Below are 16,478 nucleotides of genomic sequence, written 5' to 3'. Positions count from 1 at the left end.
GTTTCCCTCTCATTATACACCAAAACGCCCGATCCAAACAAAAAGGTTGAGTCTTTTATCAGACCACCAGACCACGACAGAAGTCATTTAAAGATGTACTTCATATAAAACATTTTATTTACATTGTTCTTTTAATAAACTATTCCATCCATCCATCCATCAAATAAAATATATACATTGTTACTTTATTAGACTTAATATTCTTAAACAGCTTATTTATCCCTTTAACATGGCAGCATGTCATTTCTGACTGTGCATACTTAAAACTATTTATCATTTGATCTGTGTGGGGGGCCGATCGCTAATATATGGAAAAAAAGATGGGATTTCTCTACATCGCAATAACTCAGTTACACCATCCTGCTGTGGCGTCCCATAATGCACCTGCTTTGAACCTGTTTCTAGGTTTTATTTATTTATTTATTTTGTATCGGGCTCTGTTTGTGTTTGCTCGTTTCTCTTGTGTTATCTTTTCAGCACTGTGGCTACCTACCCTTGTGGTAAATTTTAAATGCGCTTTATAAATAAAGTTCATTTGATTTGATTTACAAAATTTTATAAAAGTTTATGTATTCAATACATTGCAAGATTTCTTCGTGAGGAACCCTGAAATATGGCAAACATTTAAAGAAACAAACAATTCTGGGCTCCTACATATCTTATAGGTGAGAAATAATTTCTTCCTGGATGTAATTGAAAGGGGCTTCACGGTGGCAGAGGGGTTAGTGCGTCTGCCTCACAATACGAAGGTCCTGCAGTACTGGGTTCAATCCCAGGCTCGGGATCTTTCTGTGTGGAGTTTGCATGTTCTCCCCGTGACTGCGTGGGTTCCTTCCGGGTACTCCGGCTTCCTCCCACCTCCAAAGACATGCACCTGGGGATAGCTTGATTGGCAACATTAAATGGGCCCTAGTGTGTGAACGTGAGTGCGAGTGTTGTATGTCTATCTGTGTTGGCCCTGCGATGACGTAGCGACTTTTCCACGGTGTACCCCGCCTTCCGCCCGATTGTAGCTGAGATAGGCGCCAGCGCCCCCCGCGACCCCAAAAAAGGGAATAATCGGTAGAAAATGGATGGATGGATGTAATAGAAAGTATGACAATGTGTAATCTGCTGCATGCTTCTTTTTTTTTTTTTAACTTATATAATGTCATATTTGTCAAAATATTAACACAACGTTTGGAAGAGATATGTTCTGTTGTCTTCATGTCCATCTATCTCTGTTGCATAGTTACTTGACTGAATCACGGAACATGAAACATGCAGCGCTCCTTTAATGAGCCCACGCTCACACGAGTGTTGCGAACGGAGGCTCGTTGACAGACTTCATTGCTCGGTCATGAAAACAAACTAAACAGGGCAGGCAAGATGCCATGAAAGAAGGACAAAAACTGGATTCCATCGCAATAATGTAAAGTTTTGACAGGTTAGCAGAGCAAACATACTGTAGGAGACCAGTAATTGTGAATTATATTTATATAGCGCTTTTCTCTAGTGACTCAAAGCGCTTTACATAGTGAAACCCAATATCTAAGTTACATTTACACCAGTGTGGGTGGCAATGGGAGCAGGTGGGTAAAGTGTCTTGCCCAAGGACACAACGGCAGTGACTAGGATGGCGGAAGCGGGAATCGAACCTGCAACCCTCAAGTTGCTGGCACGGCCACTCTACCAACCGAGCTATACCACCCCATGCAGGGTGCAAGGAGAGAAAGGGGGGCGCGACTTTTCTCACGCAGGGCAAAAGGGCTGCTTGAGTCGTGGTTGATACTATTCAATTTACAATTGTTTTTATTTTTTAATACTAAATACGGATATTATATACTGTATGTGTATTGTTGTATATGTTGATGTGCTTATGTTGTAGTTGTAAATAAAAAAAAAAGTCTGTTACAAAACTGACAAACATAAAAGGCTGATACTAATATACATCAAAAGACCAAATATTAGCTACGATAATTAGTCGAGCTCTAATGTAAATGTCAAATTTACATAATTGGCAAAAAAGGCACTTTAGCTTTTTCCGTCACAACAGCACAACACGTGTTTTAACGGCTCCTAAAGTTTCCACTAGATTCGTTGGACACTTGTTAACAAATTGTCAACAATGATGCCTCCTGATTTGCCTTCTTATTCTCTGGCAAACTACCGCAAATTCCGTTACTTTTTTACGACTTTAATGTATGGACTTTTTCTCGCTGATGGCCGTAATTCTAGTAAAACGAGCAAATACACTGAAAAGGAGGGGTATTGTTGGTGCTACGGAGCCATCTTTTGGACGAGTTCGCTCACTGCAGGGGCTGCTGTGCCCTTCTGTGTGGACTGGCTTTCAACCGGAAGTACAAGTGCCGTTCCGTCTTCTAGTCATCCATAGCGTTCTACTTGTATGGATTCTTCGTTCATCTCTCTAAATAACGTTTGTAAGTTTTACAATATGACTAAAGCTTATTATACTTATTAAACCGTCCCATGTGTGATGTTTGTACGAGCCTGTACATGCTTTTTTAAAGTAATGAAGCTAGCGTTGTTAGTATTAGCTAATATTCTCACACGTTTACGAGTATCTATGTTAGTATTATTAAATTACAATGGCACTCTTTTTGTATTGTTTCAGTTTCGCAAATTCCTTTGTATATTCACCAAAACGTCACCGTGGAGTTAATGAGTCTGTTTTGCTGATTGGAGAGCTAGCTTTAGCGGGTCCATGACAATGACTTAATTCTGTTTTGTTTGATCAGCCATTTTACTGCCACGTTACAGACACCGTTTGGAAACAATTAGGTTATGTAAATTAACATTTACAAAAATCTGTGTAAAGAACAAATTTTGCAACGGACTAGTATATAAATGCGGCTTATAGTTCGATGCGGCTAATATATTGGGGAAAAATTGCCCCTAAAATTTTGTGGGTGTGGCTTGTTTACTTGTGCGACCTATGGACCGGAAAATACAGTACATATTTTATTTGGGGCCTTCCGCCCGATTGTAGCTGAGATAGGCGCCAGCGCCCCCCGCGACCCCGAAAGGGAATAAGCGGTAGGAAATGGATGGATGGATGGTGTTACAAATTTAGTAGTGGTGGACCGCCACAAATAAACACTGCGGGTGGCTGCGCTGCGCCCCCCTGTGTATTTTAGTTGGATGGATAGATAGATAGATAGTACTTTATTGATTCCTTCAGGAGAGTTCCTTCAGGAAAATTAAAATTCCAGCAGCAGTGTACAGAGTTGAGATCAATTTAAAAAAAGGAAAAAGTAAATAATGGGGCATGTAAAATAATTTTGCATGTAGGGCAAACACTGCTCTATGGTTTAGTACATTACTAAAGTAAAAACTTGAAGTTCAACAGTATAAAGTGTATGGTAAGTGCACACTAATCAAATTTAACATTTATATTTAAAAAAAAAAAAACTGTGAGGTCAAGTGGCCGTCCAGAAGTTTGAGGGTTCCTGTTTAGTCACTGCTGCTGTGTCCTTGAGCAAGAAACCTCACCCACCTCGCTCCCAGTGCCCCACAAACTGGTATAAATGTCGCTTACCAACACCAAAGCTTGAATGTATAGGTTTCCAAATATAAAGTGCATTGAGAAAATTATGAAAAAGCATTTTTAAATATAATTCATTCGTTCATTCCAAAAAAAATCACTGTGAAGTTTGACATGTATTGAAATGATCAAACAGTATCTTATAAGAAAAAAAGAAAGCTAACCTCTAAGTTCATCTAGATCACCTGCCACCAGTGGTTCTGGAGCATACTGACTGTAGAGTTTTGCCATCAGTTCCATGTCCTGATGTTTCTGCGTTGATCGGGGAATGTGATGAGACCCAGGAGCACAAAGTAGCCCCAAATGCTGTGCTGTGGGCTCGCTGTTGGCCACGCCTACAAAAGGTAAGCAAACATTTAACAAACAAAGCAGAAAGGTGTTTTTTTTAGGTATTTCTTGCAGGTTTACAGCTACGGGGGCCAGAGATGCAAAAAACGTATTTGCAGCGTAGTGCTGATAATGCCATTGCTCCCCTACAGCTAAATTTTTGGGGGGATGAGACTGATATTTCCCACACAAATACAAACACGGAGCAGACTGTAACTAACTTTTATCATAGTAGACAATAGAAAATAATCCACTAATTCAAAAAAATGTAATTATAATTAATTTAGTGAGTGTGATTGCTCCTCCACATGTGATACTGTGAACAGATTATACCCGGGCTGTGAATCTTTGGCCACCAAATGATTAGAGTCGAAAATCTTATTTTTTAGATCCCTAATAAATTGTGAAAGTATTCAAATTAGATTATAATGTTTACTTTTTTTAATAAAACAATGTATATTTATGGTATACATCAGGGGTGCCCTAAGCCCATGTTTTAATGGCCCACGGCTAATTCTAAAAACACACATAAAAAGATTGAATAAAAGAGCAAAGGGGTGAAATGTAACGAGAAAAAGTTGCAATGCAAAGTTGACTCGAATAACACACTGCCAGGCAGGTTGTTGTTTTTTTTTTAAAGGGGAAACTACACTTACTTTGGAATTTTGCCTATCGTCCAAAATCATTAAAAAGACATGACAGCAGATGGATTTTTTTTGATGCATTCTAAATATTAAATAAACGTAAATAAATGTCTGCTCACAGCGGAGTCAATGATAGCTCTACTACTCTGCACATAAAATCAGATAAATAACCTTTTAGGGAGTGCCAAACAATATTCCATTTACATTTTGTGACTTGAATATTAACCAAGTATCAGTGATATTGTTATTATAAGCGCTATCACAAATTATTTATAGCGGGCGACGTGATCACTTCGGTGTTTCCCTATGTTTACATCATCAAGTGGTCTGCTGCTTCCTCGCTTCCCTGCTCCCTGTAAATTTATTCTAGGTCATAAATTTAACACCTGGAACTGGCAAAAACGACACAAAAGGGGCTTGTTCTTCCCCGACCGCCACAGCGTTTCCTTGCGGGGATCGGTTGGTAGAGTGGCCGTGCCAACAACTTGAGGGTTCCAGGTTCGATCCCCGCTTCCGCCAACCTAGTCACTGTTGTTGTGTCCTTGGACAAGACATTTTACCCACCTGCTCCCAATGCCACCCACACTTGTTTTAAAATGTAACTCAGATATTGGGTTTCACAATGTAAAGCGCTTTAAGTCACTGAAGAAAAGCGCTATATGAATATAATTCACTTTACTTCACCTAACTATGAGTCATTTTTCATCAAAATGGGAATAACCCAGCAGTCGACATACCAATGACAGCAGACCTTATACAGTAAGTGATATTTTGTTATGTTTGTTGTCTTTAATTAAGTCTGCATTGAGCAGAAATCAGTGATGAAGAAAAAAACCAAAACCTAATGTCGAGATGTGTTTTTGAAATCAATGCGCCGAATATGCATAAATTGATCAAAATATGTAAATATTAAATGTTATTGTAAATGTGCCCTATACTACATTACACACATATATATGTAATGTACTATACGGCACATTTACAATATTATATATATATATATATATATATATATATATATATATATATATATATATATAAAACCCTAATGGAGGTGTTTGGCTGTTTTTTAGGGGCTCTATAGACAGAATTGAACGGCTCTCATATGCTCCATTTTAAGCAGACTTTTGATCAAATGTATTTAATATTCAGTATGCATTAAACATTATATATCCATCTGTGGGGAAGTCTTTAATATTAATTGTGAACGATAGGCAAAATTCCAAATAAGTGCAGTTCCGTTTTAAAGCGGTCATTGCTTAGAAAAATGACAAATAATAAAAATCAATGTCATGTATTATTGACCTATTAAAAGGTTTCAATTACTTCACATCAGAAATTCCACTCTGAAATATATTGCATATTTTGTTTGTTTGCCCTATGAAAACAAAATGCTTTTTTTTTTGGGTAAAAAATAAAAATAAAAAAAACATGAAAAAAATGCAAAATTTATAATCAACGGATAGATTTTAAATGGACATAGAGACTTCGGCGTAGAATAGAAAAATAAAAAAAAACACATATTATTTATTTCTTTAAAAATTTTGATTGGGACCTGACTGGGACCAAACATGGAGAGAGTCCTAAAGGTTAAAAAAATGTATACATTTTATTGGTTTTACAAAATGGACCCCAAATACTTAGATTTTTCAGTATGCAGTGGAAACATCTGGACAGCCTAGTTCTACATGAAGTAAATCTTTAAACTAGACTTCTAAATTGAAAATACAACAAATGAAATTGACTTTTGGGAGTTATAAAAAAAAGGTAAAAAAAAAAATAGTGGGTGTTTTTCATTTGGTTTAGTTTAAGAAGAACCTACCTGAAGAAGACACCCTGTATAGGTTGTTTCCTGTGGCTCCCACATCATAGAGTCCAGTGTTTATTGCAGCATCACTTCCTAAATACCGCTGAGCCAGCTGGAAGTTGACGAGGGACTGCGCATCTCCTTGGTGCATCATGTTCATCAAGCCAGGGTACTTCAAATTTGGAATGGACTCAAATCCGCCAGAATATAGCGATGCCACCGAGCTGACAGCTCGCCAACGTTCAGACATCTGCGGGTTTGCTGTGGTGCTCGTTTTTGGAATGTGAGAATGACTGCAATAGCCGGAGTCCACTTTAGTGAGTTGCCTTACATTGGGCTGAGGGACGTTGTTTTGTCGCCTGCAACTTGCACACACACCAAGGTGTTTAACGCCAGGACAGCTACAGCCACATTCACTCTGACTGCGGGTACAGCACAGACCAGTGGCACCACATAACGGTTCTGGCTTGTTACTAGACTGGGCGGGCAGCTGTTCCAGACTTTTGCAGTGTTTTGGTGGAACTTGTTGGAGCTTCCTGGAATGGTCTGGTATATCCTGGTTACTTGGTGCTTCTGAATCCACAGGAGGGGTTGGACTGAACCTGATGATGGTGGTGCTGAGTGCCATGGTAGAATTATTCTGTTCAAACATAAAACAATCAGTACATGAACATAAAGATTTTAAACATGCAGTGTCATTAAAATGTCTAAGATAATATTACCTGTACCACAAAACAGAGGAACGTTAGCATTGTTCTTTTGAAGTAATGCACACTCAATGTGTATCATTTGAACATAGCTTGAAGAATAATACAGTGTACATCAGGGGTGCCCACACTTTTTCTGCAGGCGAGCTACTTTTCAATTGACCAACTCGAGGGGATCTACCTCATTTATATATATCATTTATATTTATTTATTTATGAAATACACATTTTTGTAAACAAGTTAAATGTGTTTAATGATAATACAAGCATGTGTAACACATATAGATGTCTTTCTTTCACAAAGACAAGAATATAAGTTGGTGTATTACCTGATTCTGATGACTTGCATTGATTGGAATCAGACAGTAATGATGATAATGCCCACATTTTCAAGTGGAGGAGAAAAAAAGTTGTCCTTTCTGTACAATACCACATGAAAGTGGTTGGTTTTTGGCATCTAATTCATCCAGCTTCCATACACTTTACAAGAAAAACATTGGCGGCAAATTCCGTAGCTTGCTTGATTGACATTCACGGCACCCGAGGGTCTTGTGAGATGACGCTGGCTGCTGCCAGTTCATTATTATGAAAAAATGACAGAGAGGAAGGCGAGAAACACTTTTGATTTCAACAGACTTTCGCGCCGTCCCTTCCGTCAAAACTCTAAAGGCCGACTGCACATTTCCTATCTTCACAATAAAAGCCCTGCTTCATGCTGCCTGCGCTAACAAAATAAGAGTCTCGGAAAGCTGGCGTGCACAAGTGATGTGCACGCCAGCTTTCTGAGGGATCGCTTGTGTACGCCAGTTTTCCGAGACTCTGTATTTAGTTAGCGCAGGCAGCATGAAGCAGGGCTTTTATTGTGAAGATAGGAAATGTGCAGTCGGCCTTTGGAGTTTTGACGGAAGGTACGGCGCGAGAGTCTGTTGAAATAAAAAGTGTTTCTCGCCTTCCTCTCGGTCATATTTTAATAATAATGATCTTGCAGCAGCCAGCGTCATCTCACAAGACCCTCCGGTACCGTGAATGTCATTTAAGTGACATCTTGGTGAAGATTGATGATCACAAATTTTTAGGTCTATTTTTTTTAAAAGCCTGGCTGGAGATCGACTGACACCCCCCCCGCGGTCGACTGGTAGCTCGCGATCGACGTAATGGGCACCCCTGGTGTACATAAATCACCCTATTAAGAGCAACTGCACTTTTTGGGCGGGAATTTTGCCTATTATTTATAATCTTTTGACAAGTTTTTCTTTTTTATGCATTCTAAGTCCTAAAATATGGCAACTACGGGGTGGCGAACAATGCAACTAATGAGAACACTATGGTGCCCGTAAAGCTCTTTTTAAAAGCATCCCAGAAATCGGCCAAATTTACTACAACAACATATATAAACCAAATGTTACATATTGTTTTTATAAGCGCTAACGCAGCACCGTGAGCCATTCAGCTAACTCGCTTTTGCTGCTATACTGACATATTGAGCTGTTGCATTGCTTCGGAGTTGGTCAAATATCATTCTAGATTAAAAATAATGTCTCTCAACTGGATAGAAGAAGGTGGTAGCAATAAACTAAGACATTCAACTTAGACCCAGAGATGGCGACAAAGATTTGAACAGACACTCGTATATTGTGTTTTTGTGTTGTTTGTTTTTACCTGTGTAAGGATTATAATTGATTCTTCATCTAAACGGGAGGATATAAACATCCCATCAGTCGGCATCCCAGTGAAAGCAGACGTTGTACAGTCAGTGATGGTTTTAGTATGTTTGTATTTCTTGTTTAGCGCTTAGAAATACTGCTACTTTCTGGATCTACTTATCACTCAGCTTCTAAAACTTGCGGTTCATCCTCTGTATACTCAGGCTCAAAAATATACGATTTTAGAATATAATTTGTCTTAAAATAGTCATTGTCTCTCAGAGTCTGTAATGATTTGTACTGTTGTTGTTATTGTCGAAGGAAATTGGGAACATTTGTAGAAATGAAGACTAATGATTGGTATTAATTTCACGGACATATCAAAATAATTCCTATTACATGTAATAAATATTACTTGTGCCTGTTACTACATTACATATATACTTAAGGCGTGTATAAAAAACACGATTTTTGGATGTTTTAGAGCGCTTTATAGGCGGAATGGACACGCAATGGCTCTATTGTTGGCTGAGTTTTGCTAGCGTATCATTAATGAGTTTGATTGTATTGTTTGTTTAAAGGTATATAATTGTATAAAGCATATACTATGAGTTTAAATGTACATAATATGGGGCGGTATAGCTCGGTTGGTAGCGCAGCCGTGCCAGCAACTTGAGGGTTGCAGGTTCGATCCCCGCTTTCGCCATCCTAGTAACTGCCGTTGTGTCCTTGGGGAAGACACTTTACCCACCTGCTCCCAGTGCCGCCCACACTTGTTTATATGTAAAAATTTGATATTGGGTTTCACTATGTTAAGCGCTTTGAGTCACTAGAGAAAAAGCGCTATATAAATGTAATTCACTTCACTTCAGATAATGAGATTATATATATACACACGCGCAAACACACCTTTTGGTTTCGTGGTGTGGGTTCGACAGTGGTGGCGTCATTCCTTGAGATGTATGTGAGCCTGCTGAGACTAGGGCTAGAGCACGTGGATTCAGGAGAGAGGTCTTGACATGGTCGTTTGCCATCAGGGGAAGATGGTGATGCCATACTGTAAACAAGACAGTTAGGAGATGAGTAGAGAGTGACGTGAATAAATGCACACAGAAATGAAGTGATACAGTACCCATCAGCTTGAGGAGCGAAGCTCTGACTCGGAGAAGAGTGAGTTAAAGGAGCGGTGGAGGGTCGGAAGTTACATTGTGTCTCCTCCACATTAGCTTCAGCGGGCAGCTCTAAAAAACAAACATTTAAGTTTGTGGTTGTATTTCTAATGTTGCTGGCAAAATGAATTAATAAATAAAAGTTGTCACAGACATAGTTTGTCCATACAGCTGTGATGCAGAGCTGCAGCCATGACAATCGGTTTTACCTGCAGACTGAGTGACATGCTGCTGCTGGTTCCCCCTCCCGTGCACTGCAGATGGGCCACTTTCACTCTCCAAAGCATTGCCTGAACATGCTGCCACTCTACTTCCTGCCTGCATCATTTTTTTACATGCCTCTAGGTTGTCCGCCCAGCTGCTGAGATCAAAGCTGCTCTGTGCTATAGATGCATCAGTCTGTTCAGGTGTGTCCATCTTTTTGAAGTATTTCTCCATGTCAAAGGCACTTATGTCTCCTACAGCAGTACTTTTCTGGACAGTGTCCAATACATCAGGAAGTAGCTGGGGAGAGAAGACAGAGTTGTTCTTTTCAATCACAAAACAAAAAAAAATAGCCTTAATTTCGATAGAGTGGAACCTCGATTTACAAATCCCTCTGTTTGTGAACTTTTCGGTTTAGGAACCTTTAGATCGCACTTGAATATGCCACTGTGCGCTAACCATGTCTCCGTGTATCAACGCTGGATTCGTTCGTTCATTTTGTGTGCCGCTGGAAGCTTTATGGTGCTCCCATTTTGATGACCTGTGCAGTAAAGTACACAAGGCAGCTTGGAGTGGCGGAGTCCCCTATGTCACTACGGTCGCCACTTCTCAATGCTTTAGCATGTGTTTCTTTTCTCGCCATTCACCAAGTTTTAACCACAAAAGCCAACAAACCAGCCTGGAAAAAAGGAGGGAGTCGCAGTGGAATATGTGGAGGAAGAAGAGGACTCTACCTCAGAGCAGTAACACGCAGTTACAGTAAATCTACACATTTTTACAACATTAGAAAACATTAGTAAAACGGAAGATTCTCAGAGATAACTCCTGGAAATTACTGGCTTAGAATTGCCAAAAGTATAGATATGTGTCTTCTTCTAATGGATTTATTACAATCTTTGCAAGCTGGGTGACTTTTGCTGTGGTCTATAACAGCACAAAAACAACGATCAGAAATGCAGCCAATATTACATACAGATAATGTGTCATGAGACATGCAAATATAAAATAAATACACATAGGACATTGGTGAAGGAAATTAAATGAGCTCAAATATACATACAAATGAGGCATAATGATGCAATATGTACATACAGCTATCTTAAATAGCATGTTAGCATCGAATAGCTTGCAGTCATGCACTTAACCAAATATGCCTGATGAGCACTCCAACAAGTCAATAACATCAACAAAGCTCACATTTTTGTATTCACGCACAGCATCAAAAGTTTGGTGGACAAAAGAGACAAATGAGTGGCATAAAACCTGTTTTTTGTGGCAGCGTCGGAGAAAGTCATACATGTAAACTAACAGTTGCGTCAGAGTCGACACAACTATGGTGAGGTCATGGGCCGCCGAAATTAGTAGGACAAAACGCATTAACACAAACATATTAAACAGTGGGCTTTCCAACAATTACGAATGTTTGTGTCATGTTTGTCCTCTCAAATGTGAGCACAAACTACACTGAAATCTACATTTAACAAAATAAGATTTCTGTATCTGTATGGGCTTGAAAAACAAATATCGTGCATCACTAGTTTTGCTCTATCCAATGAATGCGATCCAGTACTCTGAATAGGACAAAGAGAAACTATGTATAATTCAACATACAGCTATGACATCTGTACAGAAAGTGGCTTTAAAAATCACTTAAAATGTTCTCCCATTCATCCTGTAAAAAGAACACTTCAAAGTGAAGAAGATGTTCAAGCTTGTGATGAAAGTATGCAAATTATGAGTATAAAAGAAAACAATGCAGGGTGTCCCCTATATGTGATTGATTGTGGCGGCTGCACAGGAAGATAGCGAGTGAATGTTTCAATGCTGTGTAATTACATTTTTTCAGACCAATTAGCCTTTGTTGTTGTCAAAAGTGGTCGACACAGTATGTCGACTTAAGCGGGTGCTTACAATAAATAAATTACATTATAATTTAACTTATAATACCTGTGGACCAGGACTCGATCCACTTACACAGGTTGTTGACACTACGTTGGTCAATTATTGACATTATTTCAATGTAACTTAAGGAGCATCTATAATTTGAAAAGAAAAGATTTAAAATAGGGATATACTGTACACAGAACTTACATGCAAGCATTGTTCCTCTGTGACTTTCTCAGGTGCAAATTGTTGAGGGGGTCGCGAGCAACTCCTGTCTTTCTTCTGCAGTTCTATGATCATAGCGGCCAGCTCTGACGGGTCAGTACTGAAGGATGCATCTGCAATGACTGATGCGATGGTGCTGATGCTCTGCGTGAGCTTGCTTTGGGGGGACATGTTGCTTTGATTGAGCACACTAAGTGTGGTGCCGGGGCACTCGTCACCAAGAACAGCATCGTGGTTGCTAGGGTCCTGAAAAGAAGACAAATGGTGCTAACGTGTTCACATGTCACTTCAAAAAGCCACAGTGTTTCTACCTGACATGTGTTCCTCTCTTTTAGGGACATCCCTTCATTCTCGACCTCCATGGTTTTATCCAAGTCATCTGGAAAAAGTCGAACTCAATTAGCAGATCAATTGATTCGATGAGCCCAAGAGCAGCTGATTCTTCCAATCGCCAACCACTTAGTTGCACAGATCAACAATGTTGTGGACTCACCGGCATGAAGCGTTTCATCGGTGTCCCCAACTTCCACAGAGTCATTCGTCTCTCCTGCTGGCAAGTCAGATGGCTCAAGCAGCGCAAACGGTTCCCTCTTCTCTGGTGAGCTGATAACATAGCCAAAGGATGGCTGTGTGTTGGAAAAAACATGAACATTGGTTATATCTTCCCTAAAGCACAGAGATGTTAAACTCGTTTTCATTGGGGGCCACATCGCTGTTATGGCTGCCCTTTAGATGCTTGTCACAGTGAACAATATATGAATATCAATTATATTATTACACAATTGCCTATGCATTTGATTATTCCTGTAAATTCCGGATTGAGAGACCTGCTACTTTTAACATACGCTTTGAACCCAAAGGGTTATAAAACAGTGCTGTTAACTTGTGGATTTTTTTACACTAAAGGCCATAGTGTTTCTTGTTCAGTGATTTTCACTAAACCCAAGCAGAGGACTGAAAAGGTGTTTTTATGTTTGGACAAATTTGCTCATTGCAAGTGTTGCGGTTTTAAAATTAACTTCCTTTTTTAAATGCCCTGAACCGAAAGTAAAACCATTCGTAGCCTTTCTGCTCAAAAGGATTCTTCATTTATCACTCCAAGCAACGTTGCTAAGTTTTACAATATAACAAACAATTCTTATGTACTAAACCATCCCATGTGTGATGTCTGGAGGAGTGTTTTCATGCATATTTGTACGTGTTGTCATAATGTAATGAAGCAAATGTTATTAGCATTAGCTAATATGCTAACTAGAGATGTCCGATAATATCGGACTGACAATATTAATCGGCCGATAAATGCTTTAAAATTTAATATCGGAAATTATCAGTATCGGTTTCTAAAAGTAAAATGTATGACTTTTTAATACGACGCTGTGGTACACGGACGTAGGGAGAAGTACAGAGCAGTTGCGTCTCCCAGTCACACTTGCCAACCCTCCCGATTTTCCCGGGACACTCCCGAATATCTCCCGGGGCAACCATTCTCCCGAATTTCTCCCAATTTACACCCAGACAACAATATTGGGGGCGTGCCTTAAAAGGCACTGCCTTTGCGTGCCGGCCCAGTCACATAATATCTACGGCTTTTCACAAACACCATTGAATGCATAGCATACTTGGTCAATAGCCATTCAGGTCACACTGAGGGTGGCCGTATAAACAACTTTAACACTGTTACAAGTATGCGCCACAGTGTGAACCCACACCAAACAAGAATGACAAACACATTTCGGGAGAACATTTGCACCGTAACACATCATAAACATAACAGAACAAATACCCAGAACCCCCATGCAGCACTAACTCTTCCGGGACGCTACAATATACATCCACCACTACCCCCCACCTCTCCACCCTCTCAACCCAGCACCCCCCAACCTCCTCATGCTCTCCCGGGGAGAGCATGTCCCAAATTCCAAGGTGCTGTAATGCACTTTGTGACTTTAATAATTAATATGGCAGTGCTATGTTGGCATTTTTTCCCATAACTTGAGTTGATTTTGGAAAACCTTAATACATCGTTTAATGCATTCAGCGGGGCATTACAACAAAATTAGGCTTATTAATGAGTTACTCCCAGCTGATATCGGAATCGGTAACTAAGAGGTGGACAATATCGGAATATCAGATATCAGCAAAAAAGCCCTTATTGGACATCTCAAAAGCTAACACATCTATGAGCGTCTGTGATAGTATTTATAACTTACAATTTCATTCTTTTTAGCACAAATTTTTTCAGCCCAATGCGGCCCCCATGTCAAAAAGTTTGGAGACCCCTGCCTTGGATGTCTAGTATAGACAATACACAAGTTAGTATGAGAACTACTCTTTTGCGTTCATGTGAACTTAGCGTGAAGAACAAAATAAGAAATGACCAGCACTAACCCGTTTGACTCCTTCCCCATTCCGACTGCTGCCAAGACAGCCCAATGCTTCAGAGCGTTGTTGAATAAACTGTCCCAACGACAGCCGCAGGTAGCTTTGATCGCCCTTGTCAAACTCAGAAGCCACCTGAGATGCTCTCATCAAGACGTGACTCCTGGGATCAGCTTTCCAAGAAGAGTCCATGAGAAAGGTAGTGTTGCTAGCGTTGGCTGCTACAATCTGCTCCTCCTGCAGCAAAAGAAGCAAAGTGTTTACAAACAAAGCATTCAGCAGCTGCTGTTGTGGATTGGAAAAATAGAGCGTTGACAAAAGGGAAGCCAATCAACAAATCCAAACCTGCATAAACGGGTGCTCTTTTTCAAATTCCTCCTGATCTTTGATGATTTTCTCTAAAGCATCACCTGAAGAAGACAACAACAACGCATCATCGTATCAAGTTATGCTGTGTATGTGAGTGACTTTCACACTTACAATAGCAACCTATGCTATTCTTAGACTACTCCATATCCTGTCTTATATTAAGTTATAATGAATAAAGAGGAACCTCGATTTACAAACATTTCGGTTTACAAACTTTATGATTGCGCTAAATACACCTCTGTGTGCAAACGCCTCATCCATTCATTTCGTGTCCTGCTGGCAGCCCTTTTGTGCTTGCTCGTGTTGAAGAGACTGAGGAAGCAGGCTTCGTACGACAGCAAGTTTAATTGTGACGAGAACAAACTTTTCTGATAAGGATGGAAAAAGTGCACCTTTTTCACCTTAAAGGAGAAGACACGACCTCTTGTTCAGCGGTATCTGATCCAAGAGCACACAGCACGCGCTCCCATCCCCCTTCTTTCTCAAAAGTTGCTCATTTGCCAATGTTTACGTACTGTATGTCGATTTTAAGTTTTTAAATGTTTATTATTGTAGCAATACGGTTGTTAAAGTTAAGGATTTATTGTGTTTTCTAGGGATGCACCGAAATGAAAATTTGTGGCCGAAGCCGAATAAAATTTAAACGCTTGGCCGAAGGCCGAATACCGAATAATGAATGCAGTTTTTCACAATTGTTTTAATATTGCATAAATAGCCTAGAATAAATATTTAGACATGTTTTTCAAATAAAGTCATTTTTTATTGAATATTGACATTTTTTTAATATTCCAGTAGTCTTTGCTTTTCAAAAAAAGCACAGTTTTTCATTTATATTAGGCCTTCAAACAAAACATGCATTCCCCCAAAAAATGAAGTGCATTAAAGTGGATAAACCCACAATAAATGAATTATTGTCCTTTTGGCAAAAATCTGCTTAGCCACAGTAGATATGCTAATAATGTAAACAGAAGGCTTAAGTAAATCTCAATTAAGTGTGTGCTTGTAACCCAGGGGTAGGGAACCTATGGCTCTAGAGCCAGATGTGGCTCTTTTGATGACTGCATCTGGCTCTCAGATAAATCTTAGCTGACATTGCTTAACACGATAAGTAATGAATAATTCTGGTGGTAAAATAACGTTCAAAATATAAAACATTCTCATGTATTTTAATCCATCCAACTGTTTTCTACCGCACCTGTTCAAGAAATAATGTTAATAAAAATAATTTAGAGACTTATTATACTCTAAAAATGTTGGTTTTACCTAAAAAATGCATGCATTAGGCAGTGTTAAAAAATATGATATGGCTCTCACGGAAATCCATTTTAAAATATTTGGCTTTCATGGCTCTCCGTGCCAAAAAGATTCCCGACCCCTGTTGTAACCTCATACACTTATACAGGTAGCCTACACAACAGGCTAATAATGTAAACAGAGGCCCCACTAAATCTCAATAAGTGTGTGCTTGTAACCTCATACACTTATACAGGTACACAACACATCTCAACGTCACCTAGTCACTGCACGTTGGTTGATTGCGTCACCGCGTCAAAAACTTGCGGCACATGCCACTATT

General features: G+C 39.5%; 1 protein-coding gene across 2 annotated transcripts in view; it reads right to left on the bottom strand.

Annotated features, from left to right (window-relative positions):
• cep192 (centrosomal protein 192) overlaps positions 1 to 16,478 on the bottom strand; it is a 146,364-nt gene that overhangs the window by 59,749 nt on the left and 70,137 nt on the right. For both annotated transcript variants that reach the window (XM_061881703.1, XM_061881704.1), the window contains 10 exons: positions 14,879 to 14,943; positions 14,543 to 14,770; positions 12,648 to 12,780; positions 12,466 to 12,533; positions 12,137 to 12,400; positions 10,051 to 10,345; positions 9,805 to 9,913; positions 9,582 to 9,729; positions 6,338 to 6,962; positions 3,709 to 3,879 (listed from right to left, as the gene is read on the bottom strand). In XM_061881703.1, the coding sequence (XP_061737687.1) occupies positions 3,709 to 3,879; positions 6,338 to 6,962; positions 9,582 to 9,729; positions 9,805 to 9,913; positions 10,051 to 10,345; positions 12,137 to 12,400; positions 12,466 to 12,533; positions 12,648 to 12,780; positions 14,543 to 14,770; positions 14,879 to 14,943 (2,106 nt within the window). The remainder of the gene's footprint in view (positions 1 to 3,708; positions 3,880 to 6,337; positions 6,963 to 9,581; positions 9,730 to 9,804; positions 9,914 to 10,050; positions 10,346 to 12,136; positions 12,401 to 12,465; positions 12,534 to 12,647; positions 12,781 to 14,542; positions 14,771 to 14,878; positions 14,944 to 16,478) is intronic.

The sequence above is a fragment of the Nerophis ophidion genome, linkage group LG21 (assembly GCF_033978795.1).
Source record: "Nerophis ophidion isolate RoL-2023_Sa linkage group LG21, RoL_Noph_v1.0, whole genome shotgun sequence".
NCBI classification, from domain to species: domain Eukaryota; kingdom Metazoa; phylum Chordata; class Actinopteri; order Syngnathiformes; family Syngnathidae; genus Nerophis; species Nerophis ophidion.
The sequence above is the reverse complement of the archived record's forward strand: the minus strand, read 5'-3'. Positions and strand labels throughout refer to the sequence as shown.